We start from the raw sequence: 17,896 nt of genomic DNA on the forward strand, positions 1-17,896 counted from the left end.
AGTTTCCACTGCTAATAACGGGAAAGAATTTAATGGAGTTGGTATAGAAAGAAGATAATGCCTTAAAGTACTGAAATTGGGGAATAAGTGGGAATTGTTTGTGTTGGGTTTCTGTAAGTTGGGTGGGGAAGATTCACAGCTTACACTCTGCTGTATTGAGAAAGGGAAAACAGAAGCAGGGTAAGCAGTGAGTGACTGGTCAGTTGGGGCTGGGATGGGTCTTCCTCGGTGCAAGCAGCGGGGTGAAGTGACTGATGGAAGAGCTAAATTAACAAGCTCACTGTTGCCGTGTGTTGAGGCTATATCCTACCTTGTGGCGTGCTTTCTACCATGCAGTTTAACATCCCCAGGGAGAGCAGAAATTGAGCTCATCCATGTCAGGTCTATCGGAATCAGACAGGTTTATGATTAATCTAGCAGGAGGTTGTAAATAATACTCCTTTGCAGGATGAAGTAGTTTGTTGTTTTTATTAACTCCTTCTCTTTTGTTTGATTTTCAGTGAAGTGAAGAGAGAAAAGCGCGTCCCCTCGCCGGACGTTATAGTGTTATCGGACAACGAACCCTCCAGTCCCAGAATGAATGGTTTAACAAAAATAGCATTAAAAGAGACCAACACAGAGGCGCTCATGGTGAGTCATCGTGTCTTGACACGCTTGCAGTTGTGCTCTCTAGAAAGAAGAAAACAGAGCACGTGTTCATGCAGAGGCACCTGCGATGGCAGGGTCAGGTGGATATACAGGTTTGTAAGGATAGATTTGCGTGCGAGAAATCTGGAAGCTGTTAAAGGCTGATGCTCCTTGATATTATTGTCAGGGTCTGAACTCTTGATTTTTATAAGCTTTGAAGGTGCACCTTGCTCAGAACTGGCTTTTTAGTGGATGCAACATCCCTTGCTCAGCATGGCACAAAACAGATTTGCTGTCTGGCTCTTCTTTTGACTTTGGTTACTTGTTTTGCTAGAGAGAATGTCCCAAAAGCTTTAGTTTTTGTTCTTTCTCCCTGCTCGGTTGCGTCCACATGTTGCAGACATGTTGGTGATATTAAGACATACAAGACAATTATAACACTGTAAGTTCTTGTCGTAACTTGTATGGTATCTGTCTTTTCCCTCTCCCTCCTCCCTGTTTTCTCACCCTCTATTACCTTGCTTGGCCCTGCAGAAAAGCAGCCCAGAGGAGCGTGAGAGGATGATTAAACAACTGAAGGAAGAGCTACGGTTAGAAGAAGCAAAGCTGGTTTTATTGAAAAAGCTACGGCAAAGTCAAATCCAGAAGGAGACCACGGCTCAGAAGGTACTGCTGTTCCTACGGACACTTCTCATCACGTCTTTCAAAATGGAGAGGGAACATTTAAATAACTGTGGCAGTTGTTGTAGCCTGTGGATTGTAAGAGAGCTTTTGGATAAAGCAGATCTCACTTTTTGTAAAATCTTCAGTTGTTTCTCCTGTTAACCGTTCCCTAGGTGGAATCCCTTTTTTGGTCTTGACAAGACAGTTGATGGTAGAATCACAAAATTTTATGAGGGACCTCAAAGCCCATCCAGTCCCACCTCCTGCCATGGGCAGGGAGACCTCCCACTGGATCAGGGGCTCCAGCCCCATCCAACCTGGGCTTGAACCCCTCCAGGGATGGGGCAGTCACCACTGCTCTGGGCAACCTGGGCCAGGGCCTCCCCACCCTCTCAGCAAAACATTTCTGCCCAAGATCTTGTCTCAATTTCCCCTCTTTCAGCTGAAAGACGTTCCTCCTCCTCCTCTTCCTGCCTTCCCGTATCAAGAGCCTATCCAAAAGGTGAAGACCTTTTTGTACTCAGATGCATTTATGACTGTAGTGCACTTGCAATTATTAAACACACTGTCCAGTCCTTAATGCCATGTAGGGATTGCTGAAGTACGTTTGGGGGCGGTTCTTGCATGTAAGGAATGTGCAGACAGGCAGAGGTGAAGTGTTTGAGCCCCATGCTCTGGAGCTGGCAGCCAAGGGCTGTGGTTTGTCCAGGTCTGGATTCCAGGTTTTACCAGGTGAAATCAGTCTGCGCACTTCCATCATCCAGAACGTCCAAGCAGCCCCTGGAAGGAATGGTCCAGCCCTCCCACCCTGAGCTCCCTTCCTCCTCTCTCCTCCCCACCCCTCATCTCACACCCCCACGCGCAGTATCTCGCGTGCCTGGAGGAGAGCTGTTCCCATTGGGAATTCGGCAACACCGGCTGTCGGAGCTCACCCAGTCCGCTCGCCCCGTGTGCTGCTGGCGCTGAGGGAGGAGATGAGGGGGCAGGAGAGGAGCAGAGGAGGTGGAGAGGCGCGGGTGAGCACTCCACGCACTGCTGTCAAGGCACAGGCTGAATTCAGGAGTCTGTAACAATGGCAACAAAGCTGTTTTACAGCGATGCTGATGAGGGATTTTGTGCTGGGGGCGATGTGTAGGTTGAGGCGCATGTCTCGGTGCGGATGGGTGTCAGCGCAGCTCTCCTGGCTGGGTTTGGTTGGTTCATTGGCGTCTTCCTCCAGGACTTCAGAGTAGATGGGATTAAAACTAATGAAGCACCTGCATCTCTTAGCTTGCTGCTGAACACAGAGTAGGGAGCTCTGGGTGTTAGATCTACCGAGGGTGAAATGGCACATCCTAACTTCTTAATAATGGAAGTCTTTTTCTTAAATCTTTTTTTCCTTTGCATTGTGCTTGAACCTAAGCTGCAATGATGGTGGGTATGCCTGGGGTGGGTTCTAAGCTGAGACTGCTGAAATTGCTCTGCTTTTGGTGTACAGGCTCTTTTATTTTCCTGGTATGAACTTATCTGTGCTTACCTAATAACGTCCTCATTTAAATATGCATGTTGAGATGCTTGGAAGAGGAAAGGGATGGGGGAGGGGGAAAGCCACACTCTTCAATGGTTCTCTTACTGAGGCGCAAAGAGGTAAATGCTTTTATTCCCTTAGCTTCTGTAATTCTGCTTCCACCCTTATACTCGTCTGCTTTCTTTCTGGTTTTTCCTCTTCCAGCCTGCTGGTTCCTCTGGGAGTGCTGTGGCCACCCCTCCGCCCTTGGTGCGGGGACCGCAGAGCGTTCCTGCCGGCAAGCCGTCCCTCCAGGTCAGTGGGGTGGGCCAGGCTGCCAGGCGTAGGGTGTGCGCACTCCAGGGAAGGACAGTCCCGTTACGTTAGTGGCTCGGAGCCAGATGGAATTCTCTTTTAACTCCCACAAACCCCACCATAGGCTTTTAAGAACTATTGGTGTGGGAGATCAATGTAGAATGTCGCACGCAGGTAACTCATCAGCTTATTTTGCAGTGGCTGATCATCCTGATCCACTTCGCTGATGCGTACATCCATGCTAGTGCTAACGACTGCTGACAAAAGAGGCTGCCCTGGAATTTGGTCATAGAATCACATAATCATTAAGGTTGGAAAATACCTCTAAGCTCATCCAGTCCAACCGTCAGCCCAACATCACCATCCCTACTAAACCACGTCCCAAATGCCACATCTACACATGTTTTGAACCGTGCCAGGGATGGAGACTCCACCGCTGCCATGGGCAGCCAGGGCTTCAACACTCTCTCACTGAAGAAATTCTTCCTAAATATCCGATCTAAACCTCCCCAGGCACAAGTTGAGGCCATTTCCTCTCGTCATATCAATTGTTACCTGGGAGAAATTTTGTGGCAGCCTGTTGCCGTACCCTCCGGAGATTTGATTGTGCCCTCAGTATCTTTAGCAGTAAGAGCTGAGCAAGGCATGTGGTTTTTCTGTGCTGATGGCACACGATGGCAGGATAGATCGGTTCAGACTAAATGAGATGTTGGAGGGCCTTGAGGAAGAAAAGAAACAGGCAGAGCCAATTGACATCTGCTGACCTAATGTTCCTCTTGAGTCTGGCATCTTGATCGCGTTTGGATTTAAAGCATTTCTGGTTATTTACCTTGGGCTAATCAAAACCAATTTCAAAACTGCTTCGGCACGAAGTGCTTTCACTTGTCAGACAGCAGCTCTGCGTTTCCGAGTCCCCTGGAATGCAGTATGCAAGGGAAGGGGTAAAAGCATTCACGAACTTAAAGCTCTCTTTCACCTGAAGTCATCTTCTCCCTTGAGGCAAGTTGCCTTCACCAAAGACAGCACTTTCAGAGGAACTGGACCAGGAGTTAAACCTTCAGCAATCAGTGAAACTGCAAAGGGACAGAGTGGAGAGCTGGGAGCTAGGAATCCAGAACTGAAGTGATTCCCTCTAATTTGCAGCGTTTGGGCAAATTAACCTGACCCCTATCTGCTTTTGCCTGACTGTAAAAACTCCACTAATCCCTGGGTGTAGGAGTTAATGTTTGGGCTTGCGTTGAATGGCATGGGTAAAACCTCCCTCCCTGCTGTAACACATCCATGTATGCACGTGATAACTCAGGAACGTGGGAGCTTCAGAGATTTTAGACGTCTTCACTCTCAGCGGATAGCCAGGGAGGTGGCAAGGTGTGGAAAGCCACGGGAATAGGAAGGAGAGGTTTGTTGCTCTTGAGCTGTGGGTGCGTCTCAGGCTGGATTGCGTAGAGTTGGTGTTCTTGTAGGGATGGAAGCGGTGCGTGGAACCATATCACCTTTTATTGCGTCATGAGAAACCTTGAGGACTGTATGCAGCCTGCAGCCCAAACAGCGTGGGCAGCAATTTTTCAGACTTCTTTCGTCTGATTCCTTTTTTCATTTTTTCTAAATCTTTTCCCTTTTCCCATCTCTTTTTCACCTTCCCCCATACGTCCACATGCCCAGCCTCCTCCCCACCCCACGTTCCCATGTTGCGTTCCAACTTCTGTCTGCCCCGTGCTTCTCCTTGAAGCCAGCGGTTTGTGTGTCCCCATTCACTTACTCCCTGCCAACCCCTCTTTTTTGTTTTTTTGCTCTGTTTCGGACACTGAAGCCATCCCAGCCACCCCTTGTCCTACAGGCTTTCCATTGGCTTGCTTTCCATTGGCTCAAGATCGATGCTGCCTCCACCGCATCAGCCAGGGAGGGGAGCTGCTCTCGGATGTGGGTTATGGCGTGCCTGTCCTGTCACAGCCGTTCTGAGCTACTGAACTTCAGCGGGGGGTAGACAGATGAAAACGATGTTCAGGATGGCTCTTTACCTTTTGAATTCCATGCAGGATGAAAAAGACCAATCCCCGAGTGTGTAGCCAGACTGCCGTCGCGGCCTTGCGCATGTCTGTTGCTGCGTAAGGTTTCAGATGCTGCTTCACCAACACGCTGAGCAGCAGCAGAACTCGTGGATAAATACAGTGGAACAAAACAATAACAGTAAGCTGGTTTCTGTTTTGCAGACCTCTTCTACGCGTCTCCCAGGCACTGTTATTCCTCCTCCCCTGGTCCGTGGAGGGCAGCAGGCTTCTTCAAAACTAGGAACTCAGCAAAACACGCAGATAGTAATGCCCCCTCTCGTCAGAGGAGCACAGGTGAGTTTGTGCCTTGTGGTGGATCCAATCTGGTTTTCCTTCATGCAGCTTTACCTTCTCTTGGTCATCTTTCTGCTCGGCTGGAGGGAACCTGTGAAGTTCTTGCTGGATTTTCTTGCTAGGGTTGGATGTGTTGCTGCTGAAAGATCCCACATCATTCCAGTTTGGCGTATTGTGTTATCCCCTAACGCTCCCAGCAAAGCATGAGGGAGTCCTGTGGCAATGCAGGATGCTGCATAGCTGCACCAAAGCAGTTTGTTTGCCTTTATTATCAAAGTTAATTTACAGGCTTCCACCTTCACCTGCTTTTGAGGAAAGCAGAGGAAATGAAACACAATCCCTCCTTCTTTCTTTTTTTCCCATCATTTTGCTTGCTCTCATATCAATTTCACCTTTTCAAATGCTAAAACTCACTTTTTTTTTCCTCATTGTGTCCGTCTTGTGATTGAATAAGAGCTGCTGAAATGAGATTGTTGGCTGGAAGCGCTGCTTTGCAGGGTCTTTATCACCTGGCATAGAAAATAGCGATGTCATAAAGGAGTAGGAAAGTGATGTTCAGTTTGATATGCTCTTCTAAAATTATGACTTCCTGGAATACCAGGAAAGAATATTTCCTTGTTAAAGGAGGATTTTGCTGTGAAAGGGCTGCTCTGTTTCATAGCCAGTGCTAAAGAGGAAGGCAGAGATGTGGTATTTCGTTTTCTTGCCATTCTGATTATGAAGAAAACCTCATTCTGAGGAATAGCTTTCCTAACACCTTTAAAATGAAACGTGCTTAACAACTACATTCTGAAAGAAGTTAAACTCAGAAACTTAGATTTTTGGCACAGCTGTGTTGGCTGTAATATAGTGGCCTCACATATGAGCATCTCTTTTCACATTACACTCTATTCATTTCATTTTGATGGAAGGAAAGGGAAAACCATCACATTTTGACATGGGTGTTAATTGTCGAGCTTTCTTTGCGTTCCCTGCCTTGCTTCCTTTCAGCTGTCTCACATCATCCTATTCGACTCCCACCACTTGCTTCTCACTGTCCTAATCCTCCCCATCGTTGGTGGTGCCATCGCATCAGCCCGTTTCTTTCTCTTCCCAGCAAATCCACAACATCCGACAGCACTCCAGCACGGGGCCGCCGCCGCTGCTGCTGGCACCGCGAGCATCGGTCCCCAGCGTCCAAATTCAGGGACAGCGAATCATCCAGCAGGGTCTGATCCGTGTCGCCAACGTCCCCAACACAAGCCTGCTCGTCAACATTCCGCAGGTGAGTTCCGTAAGGGATTTTTGTGCCAAACTTAGCATTCATCTCGGACAAACTGATAAATTATCTTAATTACTGATTGTCTGGTTCTTAATTGATGTGGTTGCTTATTACTGCAGCTGTCCTGCTCCTTATTCTTCCCATGCAGTTCCTTTCTGTGATCGTGTTCATCGCCTGTACGAAGGAATGAGGAAAAGCATTGCAGACTATTGGGAAGGAGTGTGTATTCCAGGGAATGCAATGCTGCGCCTCAGTTTGTATTTGGTATCTCAATAAGAAGCTGTCCATTACGCTTTTTTCTCTTTTCCTTTGGAAGTGTAAATGAGTTCTGGTAAACAGAGCTCAAAATGGGTTAGCATTCCTGTTTGAAACACCGAGATGCACTGAAGCAGCAGCTCAACATCTACCACTGGTGTTGCCATACAAGGGGTGTAGATAAAGGGAACAATTAAAAGTCAATTCTTTGAGAAAATAGTAAGGAAAAGGGCTCTTCCTTGTTGTTTTTTTCATTAGAATTTTAAAACTGCCTTATAAAAATGATCAGCAAAGAATGATAGAATCACAGAATGGTTTGGGCTGGAAGGGATTTCAAAGTCCATCCAGTCCCACCCCCTGCCATGAGCAGGGACTGCTCCCACTGGATCTGGTTTCTTCAAGCCCCATCCAACCTGGCTTTGAACACCTCCAGGGATGGTGCAGCCACGACTTGCAGTGGTACAGGTTGCCCAGAGCTCCTCAGCCTCACAGGAAAACGTTTCTCCCCAAGATCTAGTCTCAATATCCCCTCTTTTAGCTGAAAACTGTTCCCCCTCATCCTATCCCTACCCTCCATGGTCAAGAGCCCCTCCCCAGCTTTCCTATAGGAAAAGCAGCTCTTTAGAAAACGAATTAGTGTTTGATGATGGGTGCAGCGTTGCGGTGAACGTCTGTATTGTGATCTGTGCACTCACCTCAAAGCCGAGACTGAGGTGCAGGCGTGCAGTCCGGTGGCAGCAGCCCATCCAGCACTCCTCACTGAGCTGTGTCCCATTTCCTCCCAGGCTTCACCAACTTCCATCAAAGGTACAAACGCCACATCCGCTAACGCTACCACAACCAGCGCTGCTTCCATCGTCAACTCCAATGAGTCGCCGGCCAGCCGGCAAGCCGCTGCCAAGCTTGCCTTGCGGAAGCAGCTGGAGAAGACGCTGCTGGAGATCCCTCCTCCCAAGCCGCCTGCACCAGAGATGAACTTCCTGCCAAGCGCAGCTAATAACGAATTTATTTACTTAGTCGGGTTGGAAGAAGTTGTGCAGAATTTGCTGGAAACTCAAGGTGAGAGAGCATTAAAAATGTTCCTCAAAAGGCGAGGAGGGATCCTTTCCCATCTGGACTTGATCTCAATAGCAGGCATGAGGAGTTTCAGGCTCTGTGGGATTGAATTGCCATGCTCTGTCAAACCTAGGAATCCCTTCTTTCAATGATTTTCAAGCTGTTTCAGTTAAAATTCTAAAAAATATCTTAAAGTCATCTGTCAAAGCATGTGCTGGGCTCCTACACCCATACTACCAGCAGGAAAGGGTTTAAAGCTTTAGGGATACAAAAGACTTCAGAGAAAGGAGAGCTCAGGGCAGAGGGGTTGCTTTGGGCTTGTTTAATGCTGTGATATCTTGAGGCTTCTCGGGTGTTATTCGTTCATAGAAGGTGCAGCCAGAACTGAGTTAAGCTGGTTGTTTTCCAGGTAAAGTTTCAATTGCTGTATCGTCTCGCGAGCCCTACATGTGTGCGCAGTGTAAGACTGACTTCACCTGCCGCTGGAGGGAGGAGAAGAACGGAACCATCATGTGTGAAACCTGCATGACATCGAATCAGAAAAAGGCCTTGAAAGCCGAGCACACCAATAGGCTGAAGGCTGCATTTGTCAAAGCGCTGCAGCAGGAGCAGGAGATCGAGCAGAGGATACTGCAGCAGACTGCGTCCCCGGTGCAGGCCAAGTCGGACCAGATAGTGCAGCACCACTCGCTCAAGCAGGTGAGGCACCGTGACGCTGGGTGAGGGTCCCACAGTGCTTGGGGTGCAGGCATGAAACCAGTGCAGGAACTCACTTTGTTTAGGCTCCACAGTGTGAGTATAAGCTTAAAACCAGGCTGGTTAAAGTGGTTTTCTGTCATATGGGGACCCGTGATTTAGACTATGTTCTGAGAAGCAGAGTGATTCTCTTCTGCAGAGTTGTGGTTATCGCAGAATAGTTAGCCTAAGATATTATCTCAATCTCCCCTCTTTCAGCTCAAAACCATTCCCCTTCTCCTATCCCTGCTCTCTCTGATACAAAGCCCCTCCCTATATCCTTAACTCATGTGTTTAACTCATGTCCTGCAAAGTCTGTTCTTGAGGCTTTTTAGGATGTACCAAGTGGAAGGAGCTGCTTCGCTGCCAAATACATGGGAGTAGATTGACCTAAGATAGAAAAAAAGAGCCAGGAGCACATAATGTTGTTTGTGAAATTGTAAGGTGATGGCAACAAGCGTCCCTGTCGGGAGTCTGGATCTCACACACCTTGTGAAACCATCTTTCAGTTGGGGCAACGCAGCAACTGCTCAAGTGCTGCTTTGAGTCGAGATAATCCAGGTACAGATTATTCAGGACAGGAAAGCAGAGCACTGCCTGTGCTGGAGGTGCTTGCACAGCACGCTCTTGCTGCTTTGCAGTTGCTGGTAATTCCCCATCCTTCCAGGCGCTTTCAGAAGTAGAAAGCAGAATCTTATTTTCATGTAGAGACATCTTGAAAGTTTTCAGCCCTGACACTGTAGGAACGCGTTCCAGGCTTGGCAGAAGCAACCAAGAAAGGAGAGAGGGGCAGTAGAGATGGATCAAAGCTGTTGTACTTGTGAGACTGGAAGCTGCTGTGCCTGTCTCACCGTTTGCTCTCTCGCCAGACTTCTAGCCAGATGTCCCGAGGTCCTGCGGGAGCTCCACGGGGAGTGTTGCATGCATTTAGCCAGTCACCCAAGTTGCAGAATGCATCGTCTGCAGCAGCACTTGGGAGTAGGCCAGGTAAGCATGCTGAGAGACCGGTCAGCAAGGGCAGCGCTGCCGCCTGGAAGAAGACTTCCATCAATACAGGTAGATTTTTCTCTCAAGTTTCTTTTATTTATACTTAGTAGCTGCTCTCTGTCCAACACTCATAGTTCCTTGGGTAAGGACGCTTTCTCTTTGACACTTCCTGCATGCAAGCCCGGCAACACCGAGGCTTTTCTCTTGGTGTTGGCACTTTTGGTGTGGTTTGCGCTCAGCAGAAGGGGCAAACGGGTGGTGCTACCAGATAAAAACAGTGGCTTTGCACGTTTATAAACAGACTGAGTCGACGTAATGTCAGCCTGTGCATCGCTGAGCCCGTATGCACAGCCAGCACCGCGCTGCGGGTGCTTGTCACTCCTCTCCGGGGTTCAGTTTAATTGTGACTGGTGTTTTTTCTCTGCTGAAAGCAACAATCTTGCTCTAGGTGAGGCTACAGCGCGCACTCCCAGCATCCCTCGGGATCCGAAATAACTGAAGCTGTTGCTTTGAACAAGAGGAAATTACAAATTCTAATCTAATCTTGCTTTTATATACAAGAATCTGAATTGAGAAGAGTCATTTGTTTCCTTAAATGATTATTAGGGTCTCCAGGAAGGAAACACCATAGCAGCTCGCTCCTCGGTGATCTACTCTCTTGCCCGGGATTGAATGGATTGCTTTTGATTTTTTTTATTCATTCCTGACAGCTTAACTTATTTAATGTATATCATTGCTGAGAGCTCTAGCCTGCTCAAATCTTTATTTCTCGTATGAAATCTTGCTCCTGTTTATTTGGATGCTCTGTATTTGTCCAACCTCCAGGGCCAGTGGTGCCTCATGCTTAGGTGATTCATGCTTATTTGATCTGTTTTCATGTGGATGAAATGCAAGTGATGTAGTTTTGGCACTGTTTTCTCTTGTGGTAGTCCGATACTGTGACGCTTGTCCTCCCTTCTCTTCTCTGTCTCCTCAGGTGGGCCTTTACCCTTCGTCAATCCTAGTTTAGCTGTGCACAAGTCCTCCTCAGCAGTAGACCGCCAGCGTGAATATCTCCTGGATATGATTCCCCCACGGTCCATCCCACAGTCCGCCACGTGGAAATAATGCAGAGGGAACGCCCGAGAGGAAGACTTTCCTGTTTCTGCCATCCTTTTTATACCACATTACAGTGGAATCTGCTTTAATCCCAGCTGGATATGCCCCAGGCTTTATAGGATGCAAGAAGACCACTCCTCATCCCATCGAGTGCTGCTGTCCCTGCTATGACAAAACGACACCACGTGGGTGGGAAAAGACTTCAGCTCATTTAATTCTCGGATTCTAACGACCAACTGGTGATGGAGGCTGTCAGGGAAGGGGAAGAATTCTTCATTTTTTGTTTGGCTTTATGTATTTAGTTTGGATTTTTTTGGTCACCAGCACAAGAGGACTAAACGACTCTCTGCCTTTGGTTTCTTTGTTAATAACGACCCACTCACCGGGAGCGTGGTGTTCGTTTGCCATCCGGCATGGATGGGAAGAATTTCAACCCGATCTTACGGACGCATTTAGTGAGCCGAGTTCATGTTTGCTTTTCTTCCCTGCTCCTCCTCCAGCCAGGAAGGGAGTCTATGGATCATAATGTTTCAAAATCTGTGATGAGCTCATGATAACTAAGTGCAAACTCCGATTCAGTTGAGGATGGGTTTTTTTTTCTAAGGGACTGGCTGCCACCAAAACTTGTCTGGTAGGTGGGAACCAGCGCAGGAGTCTCTCACTTTTGTTGGATTCTGTTTTGAATAGACTTTGAACTGTTGGTAGTCTAAAATCTAATTTACTGCATAGACAAACACCTTTGTTCAGTCTTTCTAATTCAGCGAAGAGCAGTTGGGCGTTTCCTATGTTCCCAGAGACTTCAAAATGAAACTGTTTCTGATTTATTTTCTTTTTGGAGGGTTTTTGTTGTTGTTGTTTTGAGCAGTTTTACTCAAAAAAAAAAAAAAGAAAAAAAAAAACACAAAAAAAAATAGGAATTCCAGAAGCTGCACGCAATCAGAAAGGGCGAGTGGAGGGAGCGGAGGAGCAGGAGGCTGCCATCAGGCTCCTTCCTCTACCAAGGAGCAGCCAATCCTGGTGGCCCAGGACCGCGCCAGCATACGTTGGGCACGCAGGGGCCAGGACGGCCTACCTGGATCCCTCTGGAGCTCCGTTCTTCCAGGCGAACCAAGCATGCTCTGTCCATCACTGCAGTATTTCGTTTTTGATAGAGCTTTAGATGACCTGTTTCTAGGTGGTTTTAATACATTTTGGGGATTCCACAGGTTAAACCCAAACCCTTCAGGTCCAGGTTGGTTTTTTTTCCCCTTTTCATTCTCTTCCCTGTGCTTCTCCCAAATGGAAGTTGAGTTCAAGCGGCAGAAATACATGCCTTACTACTTGTGTTAAGTATCGGCGCTAGAAGTAGTGCTGATAAGAATTAATTGCAGAATTATATCTATATATCTATATATCTATATATAAGAGAAAAGAGGGGAGGGGGTTACTATTCAGTCGATGCTGAATCTATTTTCTTAGCAGTCGCTGTTAGATCGAACTTCAAACGTTGTACAGGGTTGTCCCCCTTCAGATCCAACCATTGCGTAGAGACCCAGAGAACCCATTCGGTTTTAGCCCCTCTTCTGTTGTGTGAATATTGCCATTTAGATACTTTGAAAACTGTTCGATAGCATAGAAAACCGAGTTTGGCCAAATGGTCTTTGTTGCTGTATAAAAGCCCTTGGGTTTCAATTTTGACTTGGGTTTCGGTTTGGTTTACAAATGTGCGTTAAGAGCTGAATGGGAATGAGAGGAATTGGTTTGAGGGTTTAATTTTTCTTTTTCATTCCAAGATATTTTGGATCGGGAGATGTGGAAAGCGAAACGGAGTGCATTTTATTTTTGCACCTTGAAATATTATGGGAAAGTTCCAGTTCCTTACCGGGGAGAAGGGGTTGCGGTGGCTTTTTTTTCTCTCTTCTGGCCAACATCTGCACCCTCGTCATCGGTGCAAGTGTCTGGCGTTGTTAAATCCCTGGGGAAGAGTCCATTTGTTTAAAAGGAACAAACAAAACTTCTCAAACTCCAATTCTGATACCTGGGCAGCTTCACAATCCCTTCCCCGTGTTGGGGCAGCGTTAGCTTCACTGGTGCTGGGAAAAAGGGTGGAAAAATGGAAGGAGGGTGGAAGCATTAAACTGCCTGTTTTAAGGGCTGTGTCAAAACCTTTTTGGATACCAGCAGTTCCGTACAGCAGCTTGTACACTTGAATTCCAGCAGAACAGACAGGGGAGACTCAAAATAAGCCTTAAAATATTGAGAAGACTGGTTTTAAGATTCAGAACTGAGAATAAAAGGGGAGTCTGCCCGTGTGCTGTCCCACAAATGCCGCTCCCTCAGCAATGTGGGACTGCACTCCTGTGTTTGTTTAACGTACAGTAAACCTCACAATCGTTAAGTTGGGGCAGAGTTATTCTGAAGGCTTTGTAAGCAAACAGAAAATATTACAGTGATGTTTGGCTGTTGGGATTCAAACTGGTTTTGACATCATTTTTGACCTATGGTTCTCGGAGTGATGCAGGTAACGTGGAGGATGTTTATTGCAGATGTGTTTTAGATAAACGCCCCAGGAAAAGGCCTCCGTGTAAATGTGTTAAACACCAGAATTCCTTCTTCCTTTAAAGTCAGAACTGCATATTCCGTTGGGTAGTGCCGAACTGGGCTGGTTGAGGTTCCGTGCTGGGTTTAGATCATTGTTACAACACTGGCTGCAGCCTTTCCACACCTCCTCCCCATCCACACTTTCCCCTTCTTGCAGGAAACCCCCCCAAAAAACCCAACCAACAACAGGAAAGCTTGATCGGATGGGATCTTCCCGGAATGGTGTTGTGCCTGAAAGGTTAAATCGTTGGGAACTGGGAAGGAGGGGGGTTGGACATGCTGTTACGAACAAATCTTTGGTTTATCTCTCCTGCTGTCACGTTTGGGATTCGCCTCGGGAAGGGCTCTGGTCTGCCCTAGGAACAGCCCCTCGTCCTCAGCTCCCTCCGAACACGAGACTGAGCGTGCTGCTCGACCGGCTAACGTGGAATATGGCATCAGTCAGGTGGAGTCCCCGGCGCCGTGCCCCGCTTCCCACCCTCCACTGCTTCGCTGCAAACTGCTGCATGAGCTGGTTGACATTGCTCGGATGCTGCTTGCTTCCCCCTCTCCTGGGGAGAGGGTCAGAGCAGCCTTGGTTCCTGCAAGCCATATAACCTTTCTTGGAGACGTTGCGACGACAAGATTTTATAATACAGTAATAATGAAAACGACTATTGTACTTAGATTTTAGCAACTTGTGAAATAAACCCCGGATTTTCATTTGAAACGTGTGTGGCCCTTCGGGTGCAGCTGGGGGTTCCTGATGCCGCATCCAGCCCATCCCTCAGCCCCCTGTGCAGGGCAGCAGCAGCACAAATCCCAGTGGGTTTTCCATCTTCGGGGCGGAGACACAATCCTGGAATGGTTTGGGTTGGAAGGGACCTCAAAGCCCATCCAGTCCCACCCCTGCCATGGGCAGGGACACCTCCTACTGGATCAGGGGCTCCAAGCCCCATCCAACCTGGCCTGGAACATCCCCAGTGCAGAGCTCTGGCCTCGGTTTTCCACATGGATGGAGTCTCCCTCAGTCTTGAGCGCCCAACTGTGGCCCAGGAGCTCCTGACCCAGGGGCCTCGGGTCCTGCAATGCCACCAGGCTCGGTGGCAACAATTTGGTTTCCAAGGTGGGAGGGCGCTGGGGGCTTTGGGCTGCCCAGGGTTGGGGGCTTCACTTTGTGATGGAGCTGATGGATCTCTCCTGCTTTTCTCCTAGGTGTCCCACCAAAGCCACACTGCCTAAAATGCTTAGGGAAGCGTTAAACACTCCAAACCCAGAAACAACCCCTGGCTGCTGGCACAGGGGGCTGAATGTCTTCCTCTTGCCCTCATCCAGCATCTTTAATTCACCCCCTCGACTGCAAGCCTCCGCATGCGGTTTTAGGGATTTTCTTTGACCCCCACCCAACTTATCCCACGGACGGCTCCAGGGCAGCCTGGGAGCAAAGCGGAGCTGGGAAAGCCGGAGCTGCTGCCTGCGAGGTTCAGCCCAAGGGTCCTCCTCCCTGGGTGCCCCCAGAACCTCAGCAGGCACCTGCTCGGTGGCTTCAGCTGCGCCAGCTGCAAAGTTATTAATTCCCTGTGGCCAGCGAGGGATTACGGATTCTGATTAGGGCTTAAGACAAGAGTGACCTGGATCTGGGGGGCTTAAAGGGCTCAGGGGTGCAGGGAAAAACCATCCTGGGGGGTGCAGGGTGCTGTGGGGATCCCACCCCCCTCCCTGGGGGTGGAGATAAAGCCATGGATGTGTCAGTACCCAGAGATGGGGGGGGGGGTTGGGGGGTGAGGGGGTGCAGAGCCCAGGGTTGGGGGGCGTGGGGCTGAGGATATGGGGGCTGCAGAGATAGAGGGATGGGTGGTGGGAGCGTTGGCACCCATGGCTCTGAGGGGCTGGGGGGTGGCAGGGGTGCGGAGACGAGGATCGGGGTGCAAGAGTCCAGGGATTTGGGGGGTGCAGATATAGAGGGGGGAGGGGGTGCGCTTCCACCCTGAGCTGCGGAGGCTTTGGGTTTGGAGGGGGACACGAGGAACAGAGCTGGGGTTGGGTTCGAGGGGCTGCGGGTGCACAGACAAAGCGCCGCGGCGGCTTTGGGGCCCGGGAGGGGGCTCAGAGCGGAGCCGGGGCACGCGAACCCCCACCCCACCCCGTCCGCAGCCCCAGCACCGGGTCCGGTCCCCGGAGATTGGGGTGCCGGGGCGCACCGAGCCCCAGGCTGCACCGGGGGGTGCCGGGAGTGCACCGGGGGAGGGGGGGGGGGCGGGCGAGAGCCCGGTACCGGTACCGGCACCGGGGATGCAGGGAGCATCCTCTGTGCACAGAGAACCCCAGCGTGCCCGCCCCCAGCGTATTCCCGACTGCTCGGGGACGCGGGGCAGCCGCGGCCACTTCCCCGTTTGTCCGTCTGTCCGTCCGCCCCACCCCCCAGGCTCCCCCCACCACAGTCGCCGTCAGGCGTTGCCCCTTTAAGGCGTTGCCCCTTCAGGCGCGGCGGGAGGGGTCCCGTGGTGTTGCTGTCACGTGGTAACCCGGCAGCACTTCCGGTAGCGCGGCGGAAGTGACGCCCGCGCGCGCGGCGATGGCGGCGCCGAAGGTGAAGCAGGACATGGCCCCGCCGGGCGGGTACGGGCCCATCGACTACAAACGGCACCTCCCGCGCCGCGGCCTCTCAGGTGGGGGGGAGCGGCCCCGCGGGGGAACCGGTGCCCCCGGAGCTCTGGTGCCCTCTACCGCCAGCGCCCGTTCCTTTCGGTGCGCGGTCCCTCAGCGCCCTGCATTCCCGGTGCTCAGTCCCTCCGGTGCCCGGTCCTCCTAGTGCCCTGGACTGCCCGGTCCCCGCCTGCCCGTTTGCCCTGGTTCCCCCGGCTCCCCAGATCCCGGGTCTCTACGATGCCGGATTCCTCCGGTCCCCCCGGTGCCCCGGGCCCCCCAGTGTCCCGGTCTCTCTAACGTCTCGGTCCCCCAGGCCCCCCCTGGTGCTCCGGTCCCTCATATGCCCCGTTTCTCCAGTGCCTCGGTCGCTCCGGTCCTCTCAGTGTCCTGGATCTCTGGTGCTCGGTCTCCCCGATGCCCCGGGCTCCCGGTGCCACCCGTTACCGCTCTCCCCCGCAGGTTACAGCCTCTTTGCCCTCGGTGTCGGCAGCCTCCTGCTGGGCTACTACACCCTCATCAAGTGGAACCGGGAGCGCAGGTGCTGCCCCCACTCCCCTCCCAGGAGCTCCTCCCGGGGCTTCGCCGAAGGCTCCCTCTGGGGCTCCCCCTGGTTCCTCCCTGGAATGCCTCACTCCCTTCCCTGCTTTCTCCTACCCCTCCCGCTCCCCCTGGCTCCACCGTGTTCTCTCCGTGCCCCCCACCCTGCACGGGTCATGGTTTATCACCTCCTGCTTCAGGTCTGTGCCCTATCCAGGATTTGCTTTCCCCACATCCCCTGTTCTCCCCCTTCCCAATTTCCCTGTCTCCCCAGTCCCTCCCAGTTTCCCCTTCCCGATTCCCCCCCGCCCTCAGCATTGAGTTCTGACCCCCTGGTGCAGGCGTCTGCTCATCGAGGACCTGGAGGCACGGATTGCCCTGATGCCACTGCTGCAGGCGGAGTCGGATCGCAGGTACGGATCGCAGGTACAGGGCGTGCAGGGAAGCTCCCGTCACCCCCAGCTCTGGCTCAGCCTCCCCCTGCTTTTCCAGAACCCTCCGCCTGTTGCGGCAGAACCTGGATGAGGAGGCCAAAATCATGAAGGATGTTCCTGGCTGGAAGGTTTGTGGTTCCAGGGAGGAGGCAGGGGCTGTGGTGATCCTTGGGGCAGGAATCCGCCATCTCAGTGGCTTTGGGCCTGTGTCTGGTGTCTTGGAAGGCTTCTGGGAATGAAGAAGTCTCCCAGGATCTGGCAGTGAGGGGTGGGGGCCTGCGCTGAGGGGTGAAGCTCCATATCCCCATAGTGGCTTAGAGCCAGGGGAGCATTAATCCCAGCGAGGTGGCTCTGCCAGTCCCGGCTCCGGCGCTCTCTCCCCACTCAGGTTGGTGAATCCCTCTTCCACACGGACCGCTGGGTCCCCCCGACGCTGGATGAGCTCTACTACCTGCGTCCCGCTGCCGAGATGAACAATGAGAAGTTCGGGCTGCAGTACTATGTCTGAGGCACAGAGCAGCGTGGAATGGCCCGGCACGGCACTTCCCGGGCTGCCGGCTTCCCCTTGCGCTGCCTGTTCTGGTGTCTGTTATTAAAACCACACAGATCCGCGGTGTCCAGCACAGTGTCCAGTGTGTTCCTGTACGGCTCTGTGGGGAATTTCACCATTCCCGAGGCGCTCGTGGCTCTTCCTTGCTTGTGGGGGTCCTGGAGCTCTGCATTGGGGTGGGAGTGTAGGGTGGGTGGCTGGTTGCTGTGGGGCTGAGCCCCATGCTCTGAGAGGGGCCGGATGCCTGCGATCCCAGATTTCCTGGCTGTCCTTGTGGTGGGAATTTGACCCTTGGGGTCTGGAGGGGATCCAGGGGGTGGGCGTGGGGCAGCCCCGCGGGTG

General features: G+C 51.2%; 2 protein-coding genes across 7 annotated transcripts in view; both read left to right on the forward strand.

Moving 5' to 3' along the window:
* GATAD2A (GATA zinc finger domain containing 2A) overlaps positions 1-10,905 on the forward strand; it is a 59,394-nt gene extending 48,489 nt beyond the window's left edge. For 4 of the 6 annotated variants that reach the window (XM_054050093.1, XM_054050094.1, XM_054050095.1 and 1 more), the window contains exons 4-12: positions 501-630; positions 1,162-1,293; positions 3,002-3,091; positions 5,302-5,433; positions 6,530-6,697; positions 7,735-8,008; positions 8,415-8,704; positions 9,610-9,796; positions 10,704-10,905. In XM_054050093.1, the coding sequence (XP_053906068.1) occupies positions 501-630; positions 1,162-1,293; positions 3,002-3,091; positions 5,302-5,433; positions 6,530-6,697; positions 7,735-8,008; positions 8,415-8,704; positions 9,610-9,796; positions 10,704-10,834 (1,534 nt within the window). In that variant the 3' untranslated portion in view covers positions 10,835-10,905. The remainder of the gene's footprint in view (positions 1-500; positions 631-1,161; positions 1,294-3,001; positions 3,092-5,301; positions 5,434-6,529; positions 6,698-7,734; positions 8,009-8,414; positions 8,705-9,609; positions 9,797-10,703) is intronic. The other 2 variants (XM_054050097.1, XM_054050098.1) reach the window with 2 other exon arrangements.
* A 4,992-nt stretch (positions 10,906-15,897) lies between these two features.
* On the forward strand, positions 15,898-17,624 carry NDUFA13 (NADH:ubiquinone oxidoreductase subunit A13). The gene is made up of 5 exons (XM_054050329.1): positions 15,898-16,053; positions 16,493-16,571; positions 16,912-16,983; positions 17,063-17,132; positions 17,393-17,624. Exons 1-5 carry the CDS (start codon positions 15,960-15,962, stop codon positions 17,510-17,512), a joined length of 435 nt encoding a protein of 144 aa, XP_053906304.1. The 5' UTR covers positions 15,898-15,959; the 3' UTR covers positions 17,513-17,624.
* Positions 17,625-17,896: the final 272 nt, after the last annotated feature.

Source organism: Cuculus canorus, chromosome 27 (assembly GCF_017976375.1).
Source record: "Cuculus canorus isolate bCucCan1 chromosome 27, bCucCan1.pri, whole genome shotgun sequence".
NCBI lineage: Eukaryota > Metazoa > Chordata > Aves > Cuculiformes > Cuculidae > Cuculus > Cuculus canorus.